General features: G+C 44.1%; 1 protein-coding gene across 23 annotated transcripts in view; it reads right to left on the bottom strand.

The window, feature by feature from the left end:
* Positions 1 to 24,236, bottom strand: part of LPIN1 (lipin 1) — a 114,226-nt gene extending 89,990 nt beyond the window's left edge. For 7 of the 23 annotated variants that reach the window (XR_005596293.1, XM_039530745.1, XM_039530746.1 and 4 more), the window contains exons 1-2: positions 2,996 to 3,196; positions 851 to 946 (exon numbers count right to left, since the gene is read on the bottom strand). Coding sequence is in view for 22 of the 23 variants with exons in the window: in XM_039530745.1 (XP_039386679.1) it covers positions 851 to 946; positions 2,996 to 3,187 (288 nt within the window). In the remaining variant the exon portion in view is untranslated. Of the gene's footprint in view, positions 1 to 850; positions 947 to 2,995; positions 3,197 to 7,113; positions 7,247 to 8,764; positions 8,888 to 9,051; positions 9,200 to 12,744; positions 12,763 to 16,181; positions 16,296 to 16,341; positions 16,426 to 16,725; positions 17,017 to 17,666; positions 17,787 to 18,216; positions 18,237 to 20,672; positions 20,802 to 24,101 lie in introns of those variants that run through there. The other 16 variants (XM_039530731.1, XM_039530734.1, XM_039530733.1 and 13 more) reach the window with 16 other exon arrangements.
* Between the last annotated feature and the right edge of the window lie 2,468 nt (positions 24,237 to 26,704).

The following is a 26,704-nucleotide window of genomic DNA, read 5'->3' as shown; positions in this document are numbered from 1 at the left end:
ATGTGGAAAGTTTCCTAGCAATCTTATTTATCTGGAAATGATTGCTACCATCTAATATATTTAGATGTAAAGACGTGGGGAGAAAGATTGTTCATGGATGCAACTCATAACTGAAGTTAATGGGACTAAACTGGTGCATCAGGGTTTAAAAAGTTGTCTCATGCTGGAGAATCAAAACAATTGTCGCATACTCCTAAAGCAAATACCCTTAAAAGGTTTCCCCTTCTCTACCTTGTGGGAAGTGTCATCAACATCAGTATGGCCCTCATTTAAAGTGCATAGCAGTTAATCACAGATTCTCACAACAGGAGTTCTAGTTTAAGTAGTTTTCAGTGTGAGTAATGGGTGCAGAATCATACCTTTAATGAGTAACATGAACACTTTAAGACCAAATGTTTAAAAGGACATGCGCACTTTTGCATAAGCACAATGCTCAATGCACACACACAAATCAGAGATTTGTGCAAGCATAGACCTAGTCAGTGTAAATCACTGATTACAAGTGTGCATTAGGCAATGTACTTGCGGATATTTGGAATGTGCTAAAGTGTACATATTTTTGTGCCTGTGTGTGCATGCGCGCGCGCACACACACACACACACCACACGCACATTTGGGCCTTACTTATTACTTTGACAATGGGCTTTGCCAAGCTGTCAAACCTGAAATGCTAATTTAATCCAGTACCAAACTCCTCTGTGAGAAAAAATGCACAGCAACTGTCAGAATGACACAGTAAAACATATACTAGATCGAGGTATATTTTTAAACAAAAGCCCTAAATTCAAAATCGCTGCCACAATGTATGCATCAGAATGTTGACAAATGAAAATCATCTTTAGACATTACCTGATCATTGTCCATTTCCTGTACAAAAAATGCCTCTCCATTGTCTCCTAGTTTCATGTGCAAATCTACAGGTTCACCATTAATTTCTATGTCAACCTTGGGGGGAAAAAAAAAACAATAAAAATAAAGCAATCTTAGGAACAGAGGAACTGCCATATCAATTCCTTCTATTGCTCTATCCTGTCCCTGACACTGGTCAGATGCTTCAGAGGAAGGTGAAAGAAACCTATAGTAGATAATTATGGGGAAAGCTGCCTCTTGGGGCAGTATCTTGCTAACCTCTGTTAGTTAATGACAGGTTTCAGAGTGGTAGCCGTGTTCGTCTGTATCAGCAAAAACAACGAGGAGTCCTTGTGGTGCCACAAGGACTCCTTGTTGTTTTGGTTAATTAATAGTTGGCTTGCACCCTGAATCATGAAAGCTTTTATCCCATATAAAAAAATTCTGTGTTTTATCTAATGTAACTGTAGATGTTTGTAGCAGGGCAGTTACCCTGCTCCTGTGAAAGGCTAGGCTGACTGGGGAAGCAGCCACAGCTGGGGCCATGCCTCAATTAGGGCACAGCTGGCCCTATAAACGGGCTGCGAGCCAGGGACTGAGTCAGTTTCTCTCCAGCTTTGGAGGGAGAAGGACATGGCTGACTGGAAGCTCAGGGTATAGGGGAAAGGCAAGGGGAAGCTGGGGAGCTCCAGCCTGGCAAATCCCCAGGCTGCGAGCCTGGTTAAAGACTAAAACAGGTACTGGGGGCTGCAGAGGGGCAGCCCGGGGATAGGCAAAGGCAGCAGGTCCTACCCCTTGCCAATGATGAGTGGCGTTTACAGACTGCAGTTTGCCCCAGTGAGAGGGGGCTAGATGATGACTCACAGTATTCACTGAGGCAAGGTGGGTGTAGAGGCTTGGGGGTTCCCCTGGGAGGGGAGACCCAGAGCAGGGGTAATGCAGTGCAGAACCCTGAGGTAAAAGGTACCGGGGACTGGGAGGGACATAGGGGCCCTAAGGCAGGTGAGACACCGGCCTGCAGAGGGCGCTCTGGGATGGACAACAGCTAATTCCCAGGATGACCAGCAGGCGGCGCCGGTGAGTCTTTGCTTTGCTACAATGTTGTATTAACCACATAAATTTCTAATCTATTTTCAATCCTACTAAGCTCTTGACCTCAGTGATACTTTTGATCAAAAAGTATCACATTTTCACTCAATGTACAATTTGTCTGTATTTCCTTTTATCAGTTGTAAATGTATTGCCTTTCAAGTTCATTAAATGCCCCCTGTCTTGGCACTATGATAAAAGAGACCTAGGAAAACCTGATTTGCCATCTCCACACCATTCATTGTTGTTGTTTAATCATTGTCATAGCCCCAATCTTTTCAATCTCTCCTCCATGCCGGAAGTATCTCTATGCCTCTAATCATTTCAGTCACCCATTCTATTTGTTAAATCATTTTTGAGATTAGGGTGACCATAACTGAACACAGTATTTCAGGCCAGGGCATCCAACTGATGTATGTAATGACATTATCCAGTATTTTCTACCCATTCTTTATACACACTTTTCCTTTTTGACTCAGAAGTAGTGAGCAACAATTTTCACTCAGCTACCCACAATGTCACTCAGATCTGTTTCCTGAGTGATTACGCACATTTTAGGTTCTAAATTAACTGTAAGTAGTACAAATTATCATGCATTTGTCACCGGTGGCTTTCATTTGACATGAGGCTGCCAGTTCTCCTAGCTTTGTTAGGTTCCTCTGAAGTCTCTCACAGCCTTCTCTAGCTTTGAATAACCTAAATAATTTTGCCATCTGCAAATTTTACCACCTCACAGTTAAATAACATGAGCCATAGTTATAGTTTGTGAAAATCCAAGTAAAAGTCTAAATGTAGACATGGAAATTGTATTTTCAATCAATACATTTGCCTACCTGTAGTTTGGTTTGTAGTTATTATGATCAACTGTCTACACATTAAAATAATGATAGCATTATCAACCATTTTAACTGAACCTTGAAAATACAATTTAGGCTCTTTATAAAGACCATCTAATGAAAGCTTTGACTGCTACATTCTTAACATATTCTGTATCTACATGCAATGAGTTCACAAACTGAGAAAACAAGAGAAGTAACAAGACTTCTTTTTTCTTACCACTTTCTCTCTAGAACGCAGAACCCCCATTTTCCCAAAGCGCACGTGGAAAGGGGAACACTGAAGACTTCCATCTGGCTGATGTACAACAATTATATCAATACATCCAGATAGCGTGGCAGGATTTAATCCCTTGTAGAGCTCTTTCACAGTAAAAAATACTTGGCCTGCTAACTGCCCAACGTAATTCATGGTTTGTGCCTGAAAAGAAGCATACAGAAGATGCATGTAGTCAAAAAAATCTGATACTTTCAAGACTTCTGAACAATCCAGAAACATTTAGATTCCAGCAATGAATTATTTTCATGTTAGAAAAGAAATGATTTCACACAGAATGGGAATACCCAGTCTAATGTATTTACAGTGGCTGTTCTTTTGAACAGACACTAGAAGGCAAAATAAAGTGCAGCTCATAACTCAAAGAGTGATAACTACACCTCTACCTCAATATAACGCAACCCAATATAACATGAATTCAGATATAATGCAGTATAGCAGTGCTCGGGGCGGGCGGGGCTGCGCACTCTGGTGGATCAAAGCAAGTTTGATATAACGCGGTTTCACCTATAACACAATAAGATTTTTTTGGCTCCCAAGAACAGCGTTATATCAAGGTAGAGGTGTACTTCCAAAACTCCAGAGAGCAGCTGTATTCTAAACCACAGTCAGACTTTCAGATGCTGCAACTCCCAAATATTGCTCCAACTGTATCTAAATTGACAAGCTGTTTTGTTTCATATCCCTCCTCCACTACGTCGCTTTCTTTTGTTTTCAATACTGAGTATGCCTGGCCTGTGTAGCTGGATTGGGCAAGTGGGTTGCCCCTCCACTGGTCCAATTCTCCCACCACCATTTAAGTCAATAGCAAATCTCCCACTCCAGTACAAAAGGAGAGAAAGAAACTTGATAAGACTTTTTCTGTCAAAAAAAATACATGATCACATACTAATTGGAAGTTTTTCTAAAAGATCTGCTCTAGCAATTATTTTGGGAGACATTCTTTGCCCTGCATTATACAGGAGGTCAGACTAGATGATCAGACTTGACTGAAACCTGAATTAAACGTTATATCATAATGAAAGGGGGCCCCAGCCTGTTATGCACCCACTTTAAGGTATTTTCATCTAAACAGTATTTCCCTAGTTTGCTTATGACAGCATCATGTGGGACTGTGTCAAAAGCCTTACGTTCCAGGTATCGAAGTTAGGTGGACTGGTCTACAATTTCTGGGTCCTCTTTTTCTTTGAAGATAGTACTGTTTGTGCTCTTCCCTAGTCCTCTGGGACCTCACTTGCCCTCCAACCACTCTTGAAGATAATCGCTAATGATTCAGGGATTGCTTCAGCTAGTTCCGTGAGTACTGTAGGGTGAATTTCATCTGGCCCTCCTGACTTAAATACATCTAACTTATCTAAATATTCTTTAACCTGTTTTTCCACCCTATTCTGGCCCAAGAATCTTCCCCCTTGTTGTTAATATTAATTGTCTTAAGCATTTGGTCACAATTAACCTTCCTAGTGAAGACTGAAGCAAAAAAGGCATTTAACATCTCAGCCTCCTCTGTATCATCTGTTATTTGCTCTCCTTCCCCATTAAATAATAGACCTACACTTTCCTTCCTCTTCCTCTTAAATCTAATATATTTATAGAACCTCTTTTTATTGTTCCCCTTGCTAGGTGAAACATATTTTGTGCCTTTGCCTTTCTAATTGTGTCCCTGCATACTTGTGTTATTTTTTATACTCATCCTTAGCAATCTGTCCATATCTCCACTTTTTGTATGATTCCTTTTTGATTTTCAGGTCATCAGAGAGCTCCTCACGCAGCATGTTGAGATTTTTCAAAGGATTATAACTTGGTCAAATTTGGGTGGATTTCACAGGGAAAGCAAAAGGCAAAGCCCTAAGAAAAAGGTCACCACCCTGCCAAATTTCAAGTGCCTATTCCAAAGAATGGGGGTACTACAGCTTTTCAAAGGAGAAGTTGTAAGCCTTTTTTAATATGGCCAAAAAAGTGTATTTTTCACTAACTTCATTCTTGGAAATGGCTGAAGTGACTCGTCTGAAATTTTCCATGAAATTTCAGCCTGAGGCTGATCTCCAGCATAGAAAAGCTTCTCTCAAATGGTTAAAGGAAGTTTTGGGAACTTGAGCACTAATGTAATATAATTAATAATATATGGATGTTTGTAATTAAGTAATGGGTTCATGGTGTGAACATTTTCAGAGAGGAGCACAAACCCACATGGTATGCCAATGGATGCTGGAATGATACTGGAGCTCTGAAATAGCTGAAAGAGGTATAGTCATATGCAGGGAGCTCATTAATCTTTATGAATATGAAATGTCTGTTTATTATTTATTCTGCTAAATTCAGGTAACACTGTATTTAGAAAATATGTTCCTGATTATTTCTTGTTAAAATTAGTTATTCACTAACTGGCACATAGGAGTAAAACCTTCTACTATCAAAAAAGGGAGCCAACCACTCTCCCTCTATGGGCTCTTTGATTACACATGCATCAGTCTGAATGCATGTTTAAGAGGCAGCAGCAGTATCCTAGTGTAACTAGCGCTCTGGGCACAGACTGCTGCTTTGGAAATATTACTGTTGTTTCTACTTGGCGATTTTTTTTTTAAACTAAGATCTAGAAAGAAACAGATTTTATTTTCAGCTCAGACAAATTTAAAGATTGTTCCACTTGGGCCCAGCCCATCATGTCCCTGATTCACCCCAGTCTATGCCTGATACTATCATAGGCCCTGGCAGAGTCCTGCAACGACAGAATGTCTAGTAGGTGAGTGGTTGCAAAGAAGCCACAAACTCTCCTCACGTGAGAGGGAACTTGGGAGGCCAGCATAGTCCCAGTGATGCCAGCCAGGGAAGAGGACGGGAGATGTGCTGATTCAGTGCATCCCCTCAGCAGCTTACTCCAGTGGGGCTCCTAAGCAGCCATGAGAGGATTTTAAAGTTACCCTCACCCAGCAGAAATCACAGCAATACTGCCTGTCCTCAGAATGAAGTAGGGTGACCAGATGTCCTGATTTTATAGGGACAGTCCTGATTTTTCAGTCTTTTTCTTATATAGGCTCCTATTACCCCCCCCCCCCATCCCAATTTTTCACATTGCTGTCTGGTCGCCCTAGAATGAAGCCCTCTGAGAGTGCAGAAAGTCAAGGTGCACTTTGCACCACTCTGCTCCAGCTCAGATGACTTTAGCCCCTCAATAATGCCTTTGCCTCTAGTGCTTTGTTCATTTGTTCAATGTCCAACATTCCCTGACCATAAAGAAATCCTATTCCATCTTTGTGTATTTTCATACGTCCTCATTCATTTCCAAAATGAACTCCAGGCAAACTGGATCTGGTACTTTTTAAACTGCTGGCCACCAGACAGAGCTGATGAAAACTAAGGAAAACTTTTGGGATTGCTTCAAACTTCTGAAAAATGCTTTAGTGGTTGTACTTTCAGGGCATGAAAGGGGCACAAGGCTATTTACAGCATGAAGTAATTCAGAATTCTGACTGAGATTCCCAACCACGTTTAATTTTAAAAGAGCAATACAACCAAAGCTTAAATTGTTCAGCGCCTACAGAGGTCTGAGAGTTTATATTCTGGGTCCAGAGTCAGTTCCAGAGAATGTCAGCATTCCAGGAAACATTCCTCAATTCCCAAGGAGGCTGCACATGGGCTTGGCAACATGTTTTCCTCTAGTTGCTCCTAGAAGTCTTTTTCTCGCTATCCAGGCAGCAGTTCCATGAATAAACAACTTCAGCTCAGGGGATATAACCTTTAGTGTTCCCTACATGAAATAGTGGCCCTCTGACCTCCACGAGAACACAGTGTAGAAAGACAATCTTTCTCTGTATGGTAATGGAGGCCATACCATATGAAAATATTGTTGCTACTGGGAAAATGTAAAGCCATTCCGCTCCTAGCTCATTAAAAAAATCAAAGAGAAATTATGCCAACTATCTGCACTGCTCCTGTTAGAACTTCCCAATTGCTATTGTTTTGTTCTTTGTACTGAACTGGAATGTACAGGCAGATCCATACCTTGGGACAACAACATGTAGCTACAATGAAAATAAAAGCACTTAGCCAACTTTGCCCACTACCTGATATCATTTTCAGCCTGAAGACACGTGAGCCTAATTCTTAGAGCTGCTGAGCATCCTCATCTCACTTTGACTGTAAGACACATTCAGCATTTTGCATTGCAAAACTGGGCTCCCAATGAAGACACTTTTTCTGGTAGATGAATAGGTCAAAAACAAATGGTTAGCTGTCATATTAAATATTTTACTAATCTAAACCAGGCTGATCTACCACCCTCCTCCCCTCCTCCAGGGCAGCCCGGGGAAGGGGGGGCCGGGGGGGGGGGGGGTGGGGGCGGGCTCGGGCTGGGCCAGCAGCCGCCAAGCAGTGCGCGGGGGCGGGGGGCTTCCCTGGGGGGGGGTTTGGCTTGGCTTTCCGCTCCTCCCGCCATGCCGGCTGGAGCCCCGGCGAGTGCGCGGCGGCGGGTCCGTGGTCGCGCCCGCTTGACCTGCCGCAGTCATGCCTGCGGGAGGTCAGCCGAGCAGGGCCGGCGGCGCGCCTCCGCAGTCATGCCTGCGCTCAGGTTCCTGCCCCCCGCTCTGGTGACCTGCCGCCGCGCTGCTGCCTGCGGAGCTCAACTTACGTAAGCCACCACCACCCTCCTCGTTTAAATCTCTTCTAAAAGTTCACTGCTCCCACATGCCCACAATAACTAAGTTCACTGTCTTACATCTTTATTCTCCATTTTTATATATAAATATACCTACAAAATCAAAACCTTTAAAAGGCACCACAATAATGTCCACATACTTTTAACTGAGTTACCTTATAATCATGATCCTGTAACCCTCCTGTCATCCCAATTCCCCACCTTAGTGTTCTTCACCCTCACTCATTAGGTCATATCAAAATTTAGACTGTAAAGTCCTTTGAGCAGGACTTCTGTTCCTTTTGTAAGGGGGCCTAGCAAACCTTTGGGTGCTATCAAATAATGGATGGGATTTTCAAAAGCACATAAATCACTTAGGAATATAAGTCCCATTATCTTTCAATAGGACTTGTGCTCCTAAGTCACTTGGTGCTTTCTGAAAATCCCATGCAATAACAACTTTGGTAACATTGTGCCACTCCCCAGGGGTACCCAGGCTTCTGAGGCTCTTACCACCACCTGCACTTAGCGCAAAGTAGTTTTGTCTATGCTGGCTGTGGATCAGCTCCCTGAAACCAATAACCTCTGGCAGCACAAGCACTACCTTCCAGGCCTCCACGGAGCTCACTCTCTCTCTGTACAGGTAGGGATAGGCACACACCAAGTCTATTGGGCATTCCCTGTAGTGTCCAGCCCCTTATCTACTGAACACTCATAGAATTACCAGGCCTGCTTGTAAGAGTCAACTCAGAACTAGTAATTTGCTCAACACCACAGCACTTAGCTATATTTATAGTGTCCACAAGGATAAGTTTATTATCGAAAAACAGAGACTCAAGGGATAGTGAATAAGAATATTGGGAACAAATGGTTACATATAAAAACAAAATCATAACATGTTTTCTAGAGACTAAACTTCGCTAACAGGTTAACCTCCTCTCTAAAGAAGCTTATCTCACCCAAAGGTCTTTTCACTGTTTTCAGCTAACTCTAGTTGAGACCACTTTTTCACAAAGCAAGTCTGCTGTCCATTTACTTCCTACTTAAGGGATGCCCTTGTACCCCAATATACTCAAGCAAACCTTTTATATGCACCTCAAGATAAGGTTCTCTTCCCCTGCTGTGTTCCTCTTCCTGTCAGTTGATTTCTGAGATTCCTTTTTACAATTCGTCATTTGCATTCAGTTCAGACTGGTGATAAGGGACTGATTGTGAATGAGACAACAGTCAATTTACACGTAAACAGATAGATGGCTAAACATCTCGTCTGACAGAAAACCTGTTTTCTGGTGACTAATACCTTGAAACAGACTTCAATAACATTTTCAGTATATATACACATAACTCCTTACATAGTATCTGTACATACATTTCACAATGATATTGATGTACCAGAATCTACAAAGCAGAATCAGGAGATTCCTGTAACCCCTCTGCACTTCCAGTTGCCGTTAACAAGTTCTTGGGTCAGAAATATGTTGCACTTAGAGCTGTCTGGCAGGCTGCTAGAAGATGATCTGCAGCACGGTAAAATGCAAGGCAAACCAAAAGCTCAATAAAAAAAAAACATCTACAGAGATGTCTTTTTGGTATATCTGTACAGCACCTAGAACAGTGGAACCCTCACCCATGAATGGGGTCCCTAGCCACTAGTACAATACAAACAACAAATAACAGTTAATAATAATGGTATACTATCCCTTTAATAAGCAGGAACTTTTCACTAAACCAGTGCAATGCTGGAAGTGGCCAAAACCTGAGGACAGATCCTCAGCTGGTGTAAATCATCACAGTTCCATTAAAGTCACTGGAGCTGTGACAATTCCAGCTAAGGATCTGCCCACTGGTCTCAGTTGCAAGGATGTAAAACCAGGAAGAGTAACTGTTACATCCTAAAACCACATTTTGGCCCCTCCAGACTCCATGAGTTAGTCGTTATTCATACTAGTGTAACTGGATGGAGAGTTTTGCCCACAATGTATCATTTTAAAACTTGTAAAATGAGTTCTAATTGCCAGTATCCTACTATTATTGATTTTTTTTTTCCTGGGGTCTAAGAGTTCAATGCTGTTTGCATTATTAAACACTAGCTCCTTTTACAGTACTTTATGGCATTCTTCTAAGGCTTATTCTTTGCCAAGAAAAAAGCCTTATAAGATTGTACATTTTGGAAAGACTTATGCTAAAAGCATGCTGAAGGGAAGAATATACTTCAGATGAAAATTCTTTGAATGGCTATTTGCAAAATTAAGATTAATGCTACATGTCTGAACACGAACCACAACGACTGATTTATTAGACTGAAGTATCTCATGAAAAGTCATTGCTGTAATTTTAAAAAATTAGATGTACCACCCTTTGTCATTGAAATACAAAACCTAAAACCTATTTTTGGGTGCTCAACTCATGGCACTTTGAAAAAGCCAACACTTTCTAACTATCAGGCTGTCTTTCAAGCATCAAGTAGAGGATCCAAAAACGAAGGCACGCAAAATCACAAGTCATTTTGAAAATCTTGTCCCTTATATTTGTTGAGCACTAGAGATGGGTCCAACCCAAGTACCCAGTGGTGAACACCTACTCCTGAGCTGTGGAACAGATTCAATATCCAGACTCACAGTTCATTCTTTGGGCTTAGCTCTAAGATAAAACCAAACCAGAAGCCTAGATCCAACCTTTCCTGAAGAAAGAAAGGATGGTCCAATAGTTAGGGCACCAGCCTAAGACTTGGGAGTTATAGATTTAAGACCCTGATCTGCCACAGGCTTTCTACATGACCGTTGTCAAGTCATTTAGTCTCTCTGTGCCTCAGTTTCCCATCTGGGTGATAGCACTTCCTCTTTCATGGGGGTGTTATGAGAATAAATACAGTGCACTGAAGACTGTGAAAATGTTCATATATTATGGTGATAGGACCATAATGGTTAAGCATAGAAATGCCACAACGTTCTTTCATAAGGAAAGAGAGGGATGAGAGCTCGACGATGAAGTGGATGGTCACATGTATTTGAAGCTCCCCCCAAGTGTGTTAATTTTTAAACTCTTGATCATCAGGAGGCATATTGTTCCCTCTGCCCATAGTGGTGGAGGGGACAGAAAGGTGGTATGGATCTGGATAGGGGCTGTCCAATATGCTGGGTCACCATCACACCCTCATTCCCCCTTTCTCTGACACAGGGTCTCTGTGGTGGTTCCACAAGAGTCAGGGTCCACAGTGCACAGCTAGATACAGATCTGCTCTCCACAGCATTGTTCCCACATACCCACCCCCAGTGAACTGGGTCTTCAGCAGATCAATCATGTTGACAGTGTCAGTATTAACGGACCTGCTTTCACCCTCTGTGATGTGAAAAACTCTTAAGAGGGGGCTATTCTAGGATGAGGAGGGCAGCAAACGACAGAGGAGCTAGTGACAAAAAAAGCTGTGGAGAGTTGGGGTAGGTTGAGTACCAGTGCAGATACACAGGTTCCCCCAAGCAAACAGCTTTGGCCTCCATAGATGACAAGTGATATGCTCATTTGGGGGCGGGGACTGGAGTAAACTTCCTGGTATCACCACAAGGAAGAAGAGGAAAAATCCTTCCGCCACCCACCCAAGTGAAGAATAAGGAGGAAATTCCACCTGTTTGAAGTCATGGATCACTCACTCATCTATTCAGAAATAGCCTTATGTAGGCCATGATGATATGACCTTATAAGCTCCAAGTATAGTATGCCTGGCATTTAAAAATTCATCTCTCATTGCCAGCATGACAGATAAAAGAAGTTTGCTTTAGACTATTCGGTAAATAAGATTAAGCAAGAAAAGCAACAAGAAAGGCTGTGATATTAAAAATATGGCTTAATTATATCATATTTTAATCACATACCTATTAGCCAAAGCCAGTACCAAAGGCCTCCCCAGCATGGTCCAGGGGCAGCAGCCTAGGAGAAAAATCAGGCCCACCAGCTTCCTAGCTGCTGAAACATGCCCCTCCCACACGCTTCTGTTGTGTTTGTCTACCAGGTGCCTAGTAACCTGCCCTCTCTTAATGTATTAGGCCCTATCATTATTTTTAAAATATCAGAAATATTCTGCAGTTCAATCCTAGTAAATAAAGGTCCCCGTTCACTTCTGCATTTCCATGTTTGAAATGCAAGCGTAACCCACACACCTTCTGAGCGTGGTGTTCTGTCCCATCTAGTGGCACTGAGACCACTTAGCGAGAGACAGAGATTAATGAGTCTGCTCTACAGTCTTAGCTAACAGCCAGTTGGCCTTTAGCTCATGCAGTAGAGGCTCATACACTAAGCTTCCCAGGTTCAAGCCTGCCTGCCAACACCCAGGGTCTGTTGGTGTTACCAAACAAGAATGCTTTTGTTCAAATACTTGTATTTTTTTATCTTACACAAACTGTGGGTCAAGACCCAAAAGTGGACTGCAGCCGCATTTTAATGGGGTTGCCAAGGCTGGTGTTGGCCAAGGGCCCCAGCAAGTCTGAAGCCCAAGCCCAAGCCCCACCACCCAGGGGAGAAGCCCTTGGGCTTCAGCTTTGGCCCTGCCACCTCGGCGGGTTTGCTCTCTGGTCCCTCCTCCTGGGGTCATGTATTAATTTTTGTTGTCAGAAAGGGGTCACGATGCAAGGAAGCCTGAGAATCACTGCAATAGGTCATTGTAAAAATGCCTTTTAGCTTGTATGGAGTTGCCATCACTTTCAACATCTGTCATTCCAAAAGCACAGGAAGTCCTTCAGTTTGAAAATGTTGATGTTATATAAAAAATGCAGTACTGTGTTTAGATGTTTTATAGAAGTACTTTAATCCAAAAAAGCGAGCTCAATCAGATTGGAGAGCGGGAGTTTGCTAGTGATGAATCCTCATGTGCAAAGGCAGGAAGGATGGTCAGTGGTTAGCATGTTAGCCTGGGAGTGGAGCGACCCAGGTTCAGCTGCCTCCTTTACCACAGTGGCCTTAGACACATAAGCCTGGTCTACACTGGGGGGCGGGGTCGAACTAAGGTACGCAAGTTCAGCTACGTGAATAGCGTAGCTGAACTCGAACTACCTTAGTTTGAACTACTCACCCGTCCAGACACCGCGGGATCGAAGTCCGCGGCTCCCCCGTCTAGATGAGACGCGATATATCTAACTCCAAGAAGTCGAACGCTACCCGCCGACCCGGGCGGGTAGTATAGACATAGCCTTAGTCTCTCTGTGCCTCAGTTTCCTATCTGTAAAATGAGGATCAGTATGGATATTTCCCTTTCTCACAGAGCTATTGTGAGGAGAAATACAGTAAAGATTCTGTACTCACATACTTTACCAATGGGGTCAAAATAAATGCAACCGATAGACAGCAAAGTACAAATTGGTACCGTATTTTCCGGCGTATAAGACGACTTTTTAAACTAAAAACAACCCCCAAAAATCGGGGGTCGTCTTATACGCCGGGTATAAACAGCTTCGGCTGAGCCAATCCTGGGAGGGGTCTCACTGGTGTATTCTATTAATGCATACAAAGCCTGCTCGGATTGGCAAAGGTTGTAATAGCCCGCCTCTCTGACTCAGCCAATCCGAGCAGGCTTAATAGATGACACCGCTCCCGTGAACGCTCCGCCCTCCTTCTCCTCCCCTTCCCCGGCTTCCCGCGAATCAAATGTTCGCGGGAAGCCTGAAAAAAGGAGCAGGCAGGTAAGCCGGGCGTGTGGGGGAGGGGGCGGGACGGCTCCTCCTGGCCCTGGCCGAGCGCCCCAGCCCGGTCCCAGCCAAGCACCCCCGGCTCGGGCTGGTCCCACCTGCGCGGCTCGGACCTGGCCCAGCTCAGGCCCCGCGGCTGCGGCCCGTGCCGGCCCGGCCCGGCGCCGACCTGGCCCCGGCAGGGGTAAGAGGCCAGGGCTGGGACTGGGGCGGGGGAGAAGGGGTTGGATCGGGCAGAGGTTCTGGGGGGGCAGACAGGGGAAGGGGGGGTTGGGTAGGCGCCGCGTAGGAGTTTCTGGGGTCTATTGGGATGGTGGTGGATAGGGTCAGGGCAGTCAGGGGACAGGGAGCGGGGCAAGTTTGGCAGGGGGTGGGGTTCTGGGGGGGGAGTGGTCAGGGGACAAGGAGCAGGGCAGGGGGGGTTATGGGTTGTGGTTTCTGAGGGGGGGCAGGACGTGGGTGGGGGGTGTACTCACTGGGCGGTTCCCTACCGGGTCTTCGGTGGTGGGTCCTTCAGTCTCGGAAGGGGGGGTAGTCTTATACGGCGAGTATAGGCCAAAACCTATGTTTTAACTGGAAAATTAGGGGGTCGTCTGATACGCCCAGTCGTCTTATACGCCGGAAAATATGGTACATGAGATTTAGAAACTTTTAAAATAACTGGAGAAAACACAGCAGGCTATATTCTGGTGCTGCCGCAGCCTATTCCACTGAAGTCAAGGAGTTTTAGGTAGGTAAGTCAATTCAGAATGTGGTCCGGTGATTCAAGAATAGCGGCATATTCAACTCTGAGCTGGGACCTCTCTGTGACCTAGTGTCCCTTTCTTTCAGTTAAGTTGTATGGTTTATAATAATACAAAGCGAGATTTGTCTCAGCCTTTGTATATTTTCTGGATTTCAAGAGTTTCAAATGAAACCCTTATTATATTTTGAGCTGTTTTGATCATCATTTTGTGTGTATGCATATACACACACATACCTACACGGCATAAACATATGATGTATGAAAAAGAGCCTAGGATCAAATCCTGTTCATCTTCCTGACAACCCAATGTCATACTGAAGGGAATGGGGTACTCACATGAGTCAAGAAAGCAGATATTGGCATGTAGTCCACATCCTGGGCTAATAATATGAAGATTTTAGTTTAAAACAAAGCTGTTAGAGAACTAGGACCATGAGAAATCCATTAGTGTTCCATTGCTCTTATTTTTCACAGCCTTACCCTTGAGATTGTCAAATAATTTTTTTACTTGATTTTTAAATTCACTCCAGGAATTTATGCCAGTTTTAAAGCAAGCAGAAATTTCCATCTGACTTTATAATTGAAATGCTGACAATGACAAATCCTTATCTACAGCTACTTAAAAGTTGCTGATATATATTTTCTGCCATGGTAGTGAAAACAAGCAAACACACAACAACAAAAAACAGAACAAACTGGAGGTTAAGGGGTTTGTTGGTAGGCCAATGAGTTTACATAGGAAAGACAAAATCAACTCCATAGCATAGTAGTTAAGATGTATCACATACCAGTGGTGAAAATATCATCTTGGTTATCTAAGTATTATTAGACAGGCTACTACATAGTAGTGAAGCATACTCTTGTCTTATAATAAAAATATAATTCGCACAAAATATAGCATTTCTTCAACACAAATTCTTCTCACTGAAGCACAGTCTAAATATGAGGGTGAATATAATGACGTTCGTTTAAAACCTTATATTAAAGTACATGATGAAAGTTTAAATCCCTCTTCTTAAAAGATAAAGAGGGTCTATCACTCAAAACAACTGCTAGTTGTTACAGAAAGAAAAAAAAATACGAAACAAAAATTAAAGTTCAGTTTTACACATAAAATTCCATTACCCTCTACCCAGCTTTCACTGTAACCTTAAATCTCTGCCTGGCCTGGTTATCCCTCTTTCCCTTTTCCCCTCTCAGATAATGCTGGGGTATAGTCTAGTGACATTAATGTAGCATGTTTCTTCAGAAGATCTCAAAGGCAGGTAAATACATATGGGAAAAGAGAAGCACAGAGGGGTGAAGTGACTTGCCCAAGGTCACACAGTTAGTCAGCAGCAGAGTTGAGAACAGACTCCACATCTCCTAACCCCTAGCTTCCTGCTCAGTTCACAGCTACCTATAGGGGAGTAGGGTACACTTTGCCGAGAATAAACAACTAAAGAGAGAAACTCTGCTCTCTCCTTTCCTCTCATTTTTGACTGAGACAGGCAGGGAAAGACGATTTCTCATCCCAGCCTTTTGGAGATCTGGTGAGGCACTTTCTAAAGCCTAGCATTGATGGTTCCAGCAAGCCAGTTTAAAATTAAATACCCAGATGAACCTGAAAATAGAATTTAGCTGGAGGAAAGTAAGCTATATCATTTATTCACCAAAATTATTATTTTCACTTAAATTGTTACTAAAACCAGACCCAGAATTAAGAGAAAAAGCTGGTGCTCCAAGCAGTTCAGACCTTCCAAAGCACAGATCTGAATCCAAGCAGATGAGAAAAGGGGGGCCCAAGGTCATGGCACCGATGCCAGAGGAGGATGAAAAGCCTGCCTGGTGATGCCAGCTTAAAGCTCAGGATCTCAATAGGTACAGGTCACATACCCCAAAGCAGTTAAAAACCTAGCTCTTTCTTTCACATTGGCCCCCCTCCAAATCCTCCTTTTATTTTATAAACTCCCCAGTTCCTCCTTTTATCATCAATTCTCTGCCCCTTCCCCCTCAAAACAGAAAGCATCAACAGCTCCCAGGACCACAAGAAGGCAAAAACGCATCACACATCCACCCCCCCACACCCCACACACACACCCCTCATTCTCCTCCAGGGCAAAGAACGAGGTAGGGAAGAATATCAAGCAGCAGCACTGTGTAAGCTCCAAAGCTTGTCTCTTTCACCAACAGAAGTTAGTCCAATAACTGATATTATCCACCCCACCTTATCGCTCTAAGAGGAAGCTCAGTTACTTACTGCCTTGTCCTGGGACTGGCCTTTGTGTGCAAACAGCTTGCTGCAGAGATGTCAATTGACCTCACTGGCTGTCTGGTGCCCGCCCTAGAGGAGGGACCCACAGGATACAGACACGGGTAGGTGGGGGGACGGAAGGGGAATCGAGAGAGCCTCAGAACAGCAGCCTGCAGCCTACACTGCAACAGATCTATCAAGTGTCAGTCGCGTGGGGCCTGATCCTGTGAGGTTCTGAATGTCCCCAACACCCACTGCTGTATGCAGTGCAGATGTAGCCCTATGGGTCCCAGGCTATTAAAGAGACAAGACACTGAGCTCTGTGTGGCTCAAAAGCTTGTCTCTCTGACTGACAGAAGTTGCTCCAATAAAAGATATTCCCTCACTCACCTGGTCTCCCAAACACCCACTGACAGCGGCAGGAAATAAAGCAGCCCAGCATCTCACAGGAGGGACTCAGCACCCCACCGGATAAGGCATTTGGGGGGCTGAGCCAAAGCTCCCTGAAATCAGTGACTCTTTTCATTGACTTAATGGGTTTTGGATCAGGCACTAGGTAAGGAAACTCTGCCTCCTTGGGGTTTTAATGTTCACTCATTTTTTGTAAGTCTCATAATTCAGCGCAGACAGATCTTGGTGTGTGGGGTGCATTTCAAAGCTGCCTCCCCTGCTGGAAAAGTCCTACAGAATAGAATGGGATGGAGTCAATAGGGTTCATTAGACAGATGTCTACAGGCATTACTCTGAAATCCCATCAGTGGGATTATATCAGGGATGTCTCTGGCCAAATATTTTATAATAAAAGTTACATTCTATGCCAACACCGGGGGAGGGAGGCAAATGCGGGACCTAATTTTCTACGTTGGCCAGACACAAAAATTAAGAGCTCAGGAGAGAAAAAGCCCAAATTACAATTCACCCTCATCTGACAGTCCTGGGCGGACCAACCAAAACAAAGCAGCCAGCAAGCAAACAGACCAGGGCATTAATTAAACGCGGGCGGGGGGGGGGGGGGAATCAAGCACCGTATCAGAAACCTGGGGGGCACTTTACAGGGGTTTCTGAAAGGAGAGGCGTTCGCCTTTTGCAAATCCAGTTGCTCATCATATGGCGTCCCTGCCAAAGTGACCGGATTAGGGGCCCCATCCTGCTAGTTTTGCACCCACAGGACTAGCCCGGGGAATCACGAGAGACAGGGTGGGAGATAACATCTCTGGACCAAGTTCTGATCCTGCGAGAGCCACGATCTGGAGTCACACCGCGCTCTGCTGGGAATCAGGCACTTCTGTGCATGGAGGGGGATGCTGGGTGCTTTCTCCACCAAGAACTACCAAGGAGCTTCCTTTCGGGGGGAAGCAGCGTCACGTGGCACGTCACTCGCGCTTGTCTCACACACCCCGAGGCCGCTGTCTGGAGTCCCCCTGGCGGGGCCCTCACCTCCCCGGCTTGCCTCCGCCTCTTGTATTGTGACTCAGCGCCAGGAGGCGGAGAGCTGAGGTGATCCCGCCGGCCAATCAGGAGGCTGCCTGGGCTCAGCCCGACACAGCTGGGTGGGAGGCGAGACATCAGCCTGACCTCGCCAGCGCCCGGAGTAGGGGGTTGGCTTGGCGTGTTGTGGGCATGAGTTTTGGGTGGTTGTTTTTTTTGCGGCGGGGATGTGTCATGTAAACGGTCTGTTCCCGAGCGGATATGAGAATGTCGGGGGGGGGATGTATATAACCACTGGGGGCAGAGCTCAAACCCGATATTGCAGCAAGTGGCGTGATTTAGCCATAGAGTAAAAAAGTATCTTGCACAATTTCTGACTGTTCCAGTGAGGTAGTGTGTGGGGGGGGGGGTGTCCTTTGGCGATTCATGCTCTGTGATACACTGATCTCTCACCTGAGTAGCACTCAGTAATAAAACCATGGCCAGGTCCTTTCCCAGGATGATCTCAGCCACACACGTGCATCTATCCCAGCTATTATGGCACTTTTTGCCACTGAGTCTCCACCTCCCTTCAGTGCGAGAGCTGCTCACAACCCACGGGTGTGCTCCTTATCACCTCTGCTAAGTGCACCGCCATAGCTCTGTGATACGAAGATGCAAGGAGTGGGCTAGTGCTCAGAGGAAGGCACAGCAGAAACACAAGCTGGTAGGCTGCCGGGGGAGCCAAACAGACAGGGTTGGGCAGAGAGGGAGTGAAGGGTCACAAAGGAGATTGCATGTATGAGAGCAGAGGAAAGGAAAAGGGAGATAGGGACAGAGAGAGGAAAACAAACTAGAAAATGGCAGTCAGCAGAGGAATACAGGATAGAATTTGCAGCGTTCTTCTCTGTGAACCAAATACAGACTGTTTGCATCACCAAGGACCTCAGGAATGTAACTTCCAAAGAGAGCTTTTGAGGGGAAGGAGCTTGTGGGTAAAGCACAGGAGGGAGTGTCAGCACCGTGTGTTCTATTCCTGCAACTGCCCCAGACTTCTCTGACTTTCAACACCACACTTACACTTCTCTGTCTCTCCATTTTCCCATCTGTGGAATGGGGATATTACTAATAGCTGCTGTGGAGAAGTGTGGTGAGGCTTAATTCATTAGTGTTTACAAAGTGCTCCAAGATCCTTGGAGAGAAAGCAAGATAACTTCAGGGTGTTATTTACAAGCTTACCGAAATGGGACTGAAGAGGGGAAAGAATTTTGAACAGGAAGAACTCAGAAGTCTTAGAAGGCCTCTAGGAATGAGGTTCTCAAACTTCTACAAAGTGTAGATGACCTCATGGATCTCCTATTTATGATCATCCAAGAGACTCTTTCCCATTCATGACCAAATATCTCTGTGGCAATGACAACAGTTGCTTACATGGAGAAGTAATATCAGGGGGAAAATTAATGTATTGTAGGCTTTTTGTAATACAGTTTATCAGCTGGTAATGGGGAAGAGAATCAATACCACCCCCTGACCTGCCAACTCTACGTGGGTCACCACAAAGGCCTTGGACCACCAGTGGACTACATCATTGATGTTCTAGGGAGAAAGGTATGGAATCTTAATGTGCATAAATCTTCCTGTGACACCACCAGGAGGGAATGGGTTCCAAGAGTGCAGGCCAGCTGAGCTAATCATCCTTAAAGGTAATCATTAGTATTCACATTGTCTGAGCAGATACACTATGGGAGAATTGTAATGTAGTTGAGAAGTTGTGGGAGTATATACAAAAAACAGTCCAAGTGTCAAATCAGGTTATTTTTCATCATTTCCCCCCATATAAGAGCTATTGTTCTTTTTGCTTAGGCCATAGTTTTGAGAGCTAGGAATAGTAGTAGTAATAATAATATCTAGTTCTTATAGAGGGCTTTTCAACAATAGATTCCAAAGCACTTTACAAAGGAGGTCAGTATTCTTATGCCCATTTTATAGACAGAGAAAACTGAGGTTCAGAGAGATGAAGTGACTTGCCCAAAGTCATTTAGCAGGCTACTGGCAGAACTGAGAAGAGAACCCCGGCTTGCGTTCCAGTCCAGTTTTCTATCCACTGGGCAACACTCCTTTCAATTCCACCCCACCCCAACCTGATTTATCATCTTTATTTGTAATAGATTATAAAGTAGAAGGTTTTAGCCTAATAGTGATTCACTCTCATTAACCCACTATTGTAATATATAACAGAGAGAAAGTGTGGGAGCACTGTACGCTGAATTACTTATACATTCAAAGTAGGTGGTTGCAAAACACATTTAAAAGGAGGTTTTAGGGAGAATCCCAAATACTTAAGGTCTGTTCTGGTAAGCTGGCTGTGATAGTATGCAAAGGAGAAATTAAAGGGGAAATGGAGCAATGAGGAAGAGAGAGTGTCCAGAGAGTAAGGAGAAGATTGTCTCTGTATGGACTGTTATAGTCTAGGAGCAGAGTAAACAATGGTACATAGCAAAAGATGGCAGAGAAGAAGAAGAAAAGAAGGAGAAAAACAGTGTTGGAGAAGACATTAAACTGAAGAGAAGGGTTAGAGGCACTGTAGCACAAGATACACGGATGGACATTTTGTAAAGGAAAGACAACTTTCGGTTTGAGGAAGAAGAGGGCCACATTACCTTTGGTATTCTAGGGCCAAATTTCAAAGCTACTATTTAATATGTGCAGCTCCCTCTGCCAGCACAAAATACAGGCATGTGCAAAATTCACCTTCAAATAACTACTCAATATTGTTTCAATTTTTTCTTAGTTTCAGTTATGTTGGGAAAACACTTGCCTGCTCCCTTCCCTAGACCCTCCTCCTAAAAAGTGTTTCAAATTCTAATCCTTCCATCACACTCATCATCTCTGGCAACATGTCTCTCTCTTTCCACTAATCCTTTCCCCACCTTTGTTAACCCTGAGGGAGTTGTGATGCTAGTGCTCATACAGCTCACCACCGAAGCTTAAATTGCTGGATGTCACTGGACCCTGTGCAGTCTTCCAGACTCCCTCAAACTCCTGTTTATTTCCTGCTCCTGCACTTCAAATTAAAACTATGTCATTGGTTATATCTTTGTTAAAAAAAGAAAATGAATCACAGTTCACACAAAGGAACCGTTAACAAGCTTATTCATTCAATGTAACATTCAAGGGAAAAGCCCTAACAATATCGTACTGTTCTCTAAAGTTAACTTAGTCCTTTTGGTTTCCCCCCCCCCCACACTCTTATCCAATGCTTTACCAATAGACAGTAATCATCCCAGGCCTTGAGACATACCAGTACATAATTCCAGCACTGCCAGAGATGTGATTAGATTTTGGTCTGCACTCTGCTGTATCAGCATCTAGAATCTAATCCAGGAGTCTCAAACTCAGTTTACCTTAGGGCCAGTGCTAGTCCTCAAATCCTCCCAGTAGGCCAATGTCACTCATGCCTCCTAGAACCCGCCCCCCACAAACTCCATCCCCCACCTGCCTAAGGCTCTGGGATGGAGTTTGGGTGGGGGAGGAGGTCTTGGGTAGGGGATTGGGGTGCAGGCTCTGTGAGGGAGTTTGGGGACTGGGGGCTGTGAGGAGGGGGTGCAGGCTCTGGGAGGAGATTAGAGGTGCATCGCTTACCTGGGGCTCCAAGGCAGGGTGGGCTGGGGGGCCTCTGTGTGATTCTGCCCCCAGGCACTGCCCCCATAGCATCCCACTGGCCACAGGGGCACTCAGGGCAGGGGCAGCACATGGAGGCACAGCCCCACCCTGCTCCCAGGCCACAGGGAGGGGCCGGCAGCCACTGGAGCGAGCAGGCAGATGCCACTCAGCTTCACTGCGCTGCTGGGGCCCCTAAGGGGAGTGCACCCAGGGTGGCAGGTGGGGCCAAGGGAAGAGACCCGGCCCCCAAACTGCTGGAGTCCCGCGTGCCACATTGGAGAGGCTCATGGGCCAAGAGTCTGAGACCCTTGATCTAATCCATTACTGGCCTGTCCTTTGAGTGGATGGACATCGTGTAACTCCTCTATGCCTCAGCAGGGGTGGCTCTAGGTATTTTGCCGCCCCAAGCACAGCAGGCAAGCTGCCTTCAGCGGCTTGCCTGTGGGAGGTCCCCGGTCCCGCGGATTCGGCGGAATGCCTGCAGGAGGTCCGCCAAAGCCGCAGGACCAGCGGACCCTCTACAGGCATGCCGCCAAAGGCAACCTGCCTGCTGCCCTCGTGGCGACCGGCAGAGTGCCCCCCATGGCTTGCCGCCCCAGGCATGCGCTTGGCGTGCTGGTGCCTGGAGCTGCCCCTGTGCCTCGGGGTCCATGATTGCTACTAGTCTTCCAATCCTATAGCTTCCACGGGGATGTAGTGCAGCAAAACTTCTGCCCCTCCATGATTTCAATTCACTGTTCCTTTCTCCTCCTCTGCTATCTTTTGCTACACACCATTGTTTACTCTCTTCATTGTCTCTGTATGACCTCTTATCCTCTCTCTCTTCCTTGTTGCTCTATTTCCCTTTAATTTCTGGAATTCTAGCTTTGGGAATTATGGAGTTATATGCTCAAATATTTAACATGTCTAGCCATATACTGCTTGGCCTGGGATAACCAGACTGTGACTTCTACTTTTTTAAACATGGGCCAACCATTATACCATCATGATGATGTGCTCTGTAATATTTGCACTTCCTACTCTTTAGAGAAAATATAGTCTTGATGCAAATATAATACTGTAGATACAGCCAAGTGCTTGCAAAGCAGCTCTAAATTTACATTAACACCACAACAGCATCCTGGTTCTTCAGCCTACTGTTTTCTGTTTTTTTGACAGTCCCTTGTCCTGGTTGTTCTGAACTTTTCAAGCTACCCCATGGGACAAATTCTCTAGTAACTTAGGGTCAGATTTTGATGCCCTTACTCGTGTTGCATAATACCTTACTGGACAAGTAGTCCCACTTGTTTCAATAAGATTGCATGAGTAGTAAGCTATTTTGCTACCTGTTTGAGTGAGAGTATATGAATCTGGCCCTTGGACCACAGACAACCCACTGCCTGACAGTAAATCAGCACATACTTGGCACTAACACTGCTGTTTCCCTAAGATTTATTGTTGAAGATAATAAGAGTGGTCGTGACATTGGTTTGTGTCCCAGGATTTGAATCTGAATTCCCCTCACCACAACATTAAAAGAGGGTTCACATTAAAGATACTGATATTGGCCCATCTCTTGTTCCAACAGTAAAGCTGTTAGAATTTTTAAGGGCACAAGCAAAGTTAAGAACACTCAGTCACAGATTCCTACATGGCAATAACCATATTCATTTACAGGGAGATGTCAAAAGTTCAGATCCAAACCTGGGTCACTAGTCTTTCCTGGAAGGTGAGCAAAACCCCAACTCAAACTAAAAGACTCTAATTTATAAATCGATAATTCCCAGCATTCCTCCCCCCCCCCCCAAGCCAGAGATTGTCTTTCAGTACAAGAGTCTCTAGCTATGCATGTATTTCCAGATGTTACTTTTAATGTGCATACTGTACATGCATTATTTCCATTCACTACACAGGGATGCTTGGTCTTCAGTGAATTTAAAATGAATTCCTAGCCAAAGATGGAACTAGAATCTGGGGCTAACCTTCTCTATCACTTAGACCAGAATATAAATCCAAAGTAGATAAGCTGATGTCAATGTATATGGTTGCTCTAGTTTTACATGGATGTAAGCATGCAAGAAGAATTGGGCCATGGACTGCAGATTTTCTAGATAAATGCTCCGTAAATTGGGGGGGGGGGGGGAAAGAACAGTTCGTCTAACTCAGACAGGTTCAAGAGCAGTTATCTAATATCAGATTCTGTCCCTCATTTGACTTAGGTCACAGCTGCACCTGTTGCTGCAGTATGTGCATCGTGTCATTTAATTTGCTTCTCAAATGTCTTATTTATTCGAAGACTCTGTAGAAACATGTTTCAGTACAAGCTATTTAATTTTGCAGGCTTCTAAAATGTTTTTCCCTCTTTAGTGCCTTGTTATCAATTTTAGTCCCCTATCCTTACAAAACTATTGCTTTGTGGACCCAGTCCTATTACCATTGATTCCAATTTCAACTGGCTGGAGCCCTGAATAGTAAACAGCTCGCTTTTAGAAAAATATATAAAAAAAATTAGCCCTACCCTATCTTAATACAGCATTATCTTTTTACCTAGTTCCCTAGGGAACTATCTGGTCTTCTGTGTTGTGTCTAAATTGTCAAATACTAAAGCAGCTGATACCAGCCTAAACCAACACTCAGATCTGCTTTGTCTTTGAGATCCAGGCACGCCGTGAATTTTAGCTTTCTGACTTTGTTTTCCATATAGAAAATAATCGTACATTGTACATTACAGTCTCATAGCCTGCTTGATTGCAGATGCATTAGACCAGGCTCTTCTGTCATCCTCTCTTCTCTGGTCCCCCATATCATCCCTATGTCCTATGAAGAGCTCACTGTTGAGAGGTGTGATTGTGACATCACCCTCAGGGGGACCATATCATCGTCAGAAATATTGTAAGTCAGGGTGATAGGTGGGGAGAAGAAGAGTCAAGATAAAAAGGGAAGAGAACAGTTGATCAAATTAAAAATTGTAGTCACTTTCCCAGGAGCTGATAAAATTGGAGTTAGCCACAGGACCAGAGCTAGATAATGTGTACACAACAGAATGCTCCACTACAATGATACTAAGCTTCTCATTTCACTCCCTTGTGGCTCATATTTCAGAACAATATGTGTTTTAGCACAGTCAAATGTATAGTCATACATCTAGGAACAGAGATTGTAGCCCATATATAGAGGATGGGGGACACTATCCTGGGAACTCTGAAAAAGTTTTGGGAATCGTGGTGGATAGTCAGCTGAACAGGAACTCCCAGTGTGACGCGGTGACCAAAAGGACTAATGCAAACCATAGATGCATAAAGTGGGGAATCTCGAGTAGAGAGTATTTGTATTTGGTACTAGTGCCACTGGCATATTATGTCCAGTTCTGATGTCCACAATTCAAGAAATATTGAAAAATTGGAGATGCTTGGGAGAAGAGTCAAATAGTGGTAAAGGATTAGAAAACATGCTTTATAGTGATAGACTCAAGGAGTTCGATCTATGTGGCTTAACGGAGAATGTTAAGGGATGAGTTGATCTGTTTAAAATTACCTGTATAGAAAAATATTTGATAATGGGTTTTTCAATCTAGCAGATAAAAGTGTAACAAGATCCAGTGACAGCAAGTTGAAGCTAAACAAATTCAGATTGGAAATAAGGTATCAATTTTAACAGTGCAGGTAATTAATCTTTGCAATAGTTTAGCCAGAGTTGTGGTGGATTCTGTATCATTAGTAATTTTTTAATTAAGACTAGATGTATTTCTAAAAGATATGCTGTAGTTCAAAGAGGAATTATTTCAGGGAAGTTCTGTGGCTTGTGTTACACAGGAGGTCAGGCTAGACAATCACTGTGGTCCCTTCTGGCATTAGAATTTAGGATAACCAGATTTGATTTTGCACTGTATGATAAGGGATTTTCCCTCCTTTCCTTGCCCTTGCAAAATTGTTCCACAGAAATTACATACAAGGAAGCTAATGGGCCACTTGAGAAGTTACCTGCTCAGAAAGTTACATGACTTGAATCTACAGGTTCTCAGAGTAAAGATTCTGAATCTCTTCACCCATGTCCCCAGCTCTGCCACTCAGCTTAGACTGTCATGCAAACCTCAATCATTTATCCCTAGCATCCTGAAAGAGGTTTCACCCCACGACATTTCTTTAAAAGCACTGTGCTCCAGCATATTTGATTGCTGAAACAGGAAAACAGTAAAATTTTTACTTCTTTGGTCCACAAATGACCAAAGGGAATGTTTAAATTAGAAATGAAAGGCTATAAATCAACACTGATGTGATTCCACTTGCATCAGTGGAGCTGCACCATGGATGAACTGGGTCTCAGCACTGTAAGTAATAATGCCCAAGTTACACAAGTGGAAGCTGAACGCTTACAAACACTTTGAGTCTTGATAAAAGTCAATGTATTGCATTGCTCTGCATTGTTCTCTTCAACCATAGCCCAAATATTCCTGAGCTCATAAGGCCAGTGGCGAGTCTGCTCAGACAAAACACCTATTGACAGCTACAGAGGTTTTCAGGAATGCAAGATCAGATCCATTGGGTACATATCTAGCAATGTCATCTCAGTCCTCTTTTAGGAAACAATGTGGCATCTTCCACAAATGCTGTCCTGGCCAAACAAAGTAAAGGAAGATTCTCTCACAGGTGTTAACCCCACACATGAGAAATGAAGCATATGCCCGAGTATAGTACATTTTGAAAGCACAGCATAGCAAATCAAATGTAAAACAAAATTAATACTGTTCATTAAACCAGCTACAAGGAAATGGTACAAACCTTTCTTTGGGGGCCTTCAGGGTTAGACAAAGAGCCACTATACTCCGAGGAGCATAGTATTTGCTTTACTCTTCCCATGTCTCCTCCCGACTCTTGAATAGTGGGTTTAATCCTGGAGGGCAAGTAACATTTGAGAACGGACTCCCCCGAGAACATTGCTTCTTTTATCTCTCTCATGCCCTCAATTTCACTGGGCAGTTCTGCTGCTGACACTGAATTAACCTACCCAGCAGCTTCTAATATTTTGTTTAGCTGACTGAAATAGTTTCTGGCACCTGTGCATGGTTTGTTCACTGTTTTAAATCATTATGTAAAACAATACCCCTTTTCAACACTTTTTAGTAGTAGGCAAGAGTTTAACAGCAGTAGCCAATTTAAGATAACATGTAGGGCTTTTGTATATTCAACCTTTTCTTCTATTGTAATTGGCTGTGTATTGTTAAGGATTTAGCAGTGCTCCCACTGAAGTCAATGGTAAAACTCCAATGGGACTTTCAAATGACTTCCCTGAGTTTTACAATCTAAGACTCCCAGCCTTGTGT

The sequence above is a fragment of the Mauremys reevesii genome, linkage group 3, assembly GCF_016161935.1.
Source record: "Mauremys reevesii isolate NIE-2019 linkage group 3, ASM1616193v1, whole genome shotgun sequence".
Lineage (NCBI taxonomy): Eukaryota > Metazoa > Chordata > Testudines > Geoemydidae > Mauremys > Mauremys reevesii.
This window is presented reverse-complemented; position numbering and strand designations above follow the sequence as displayed.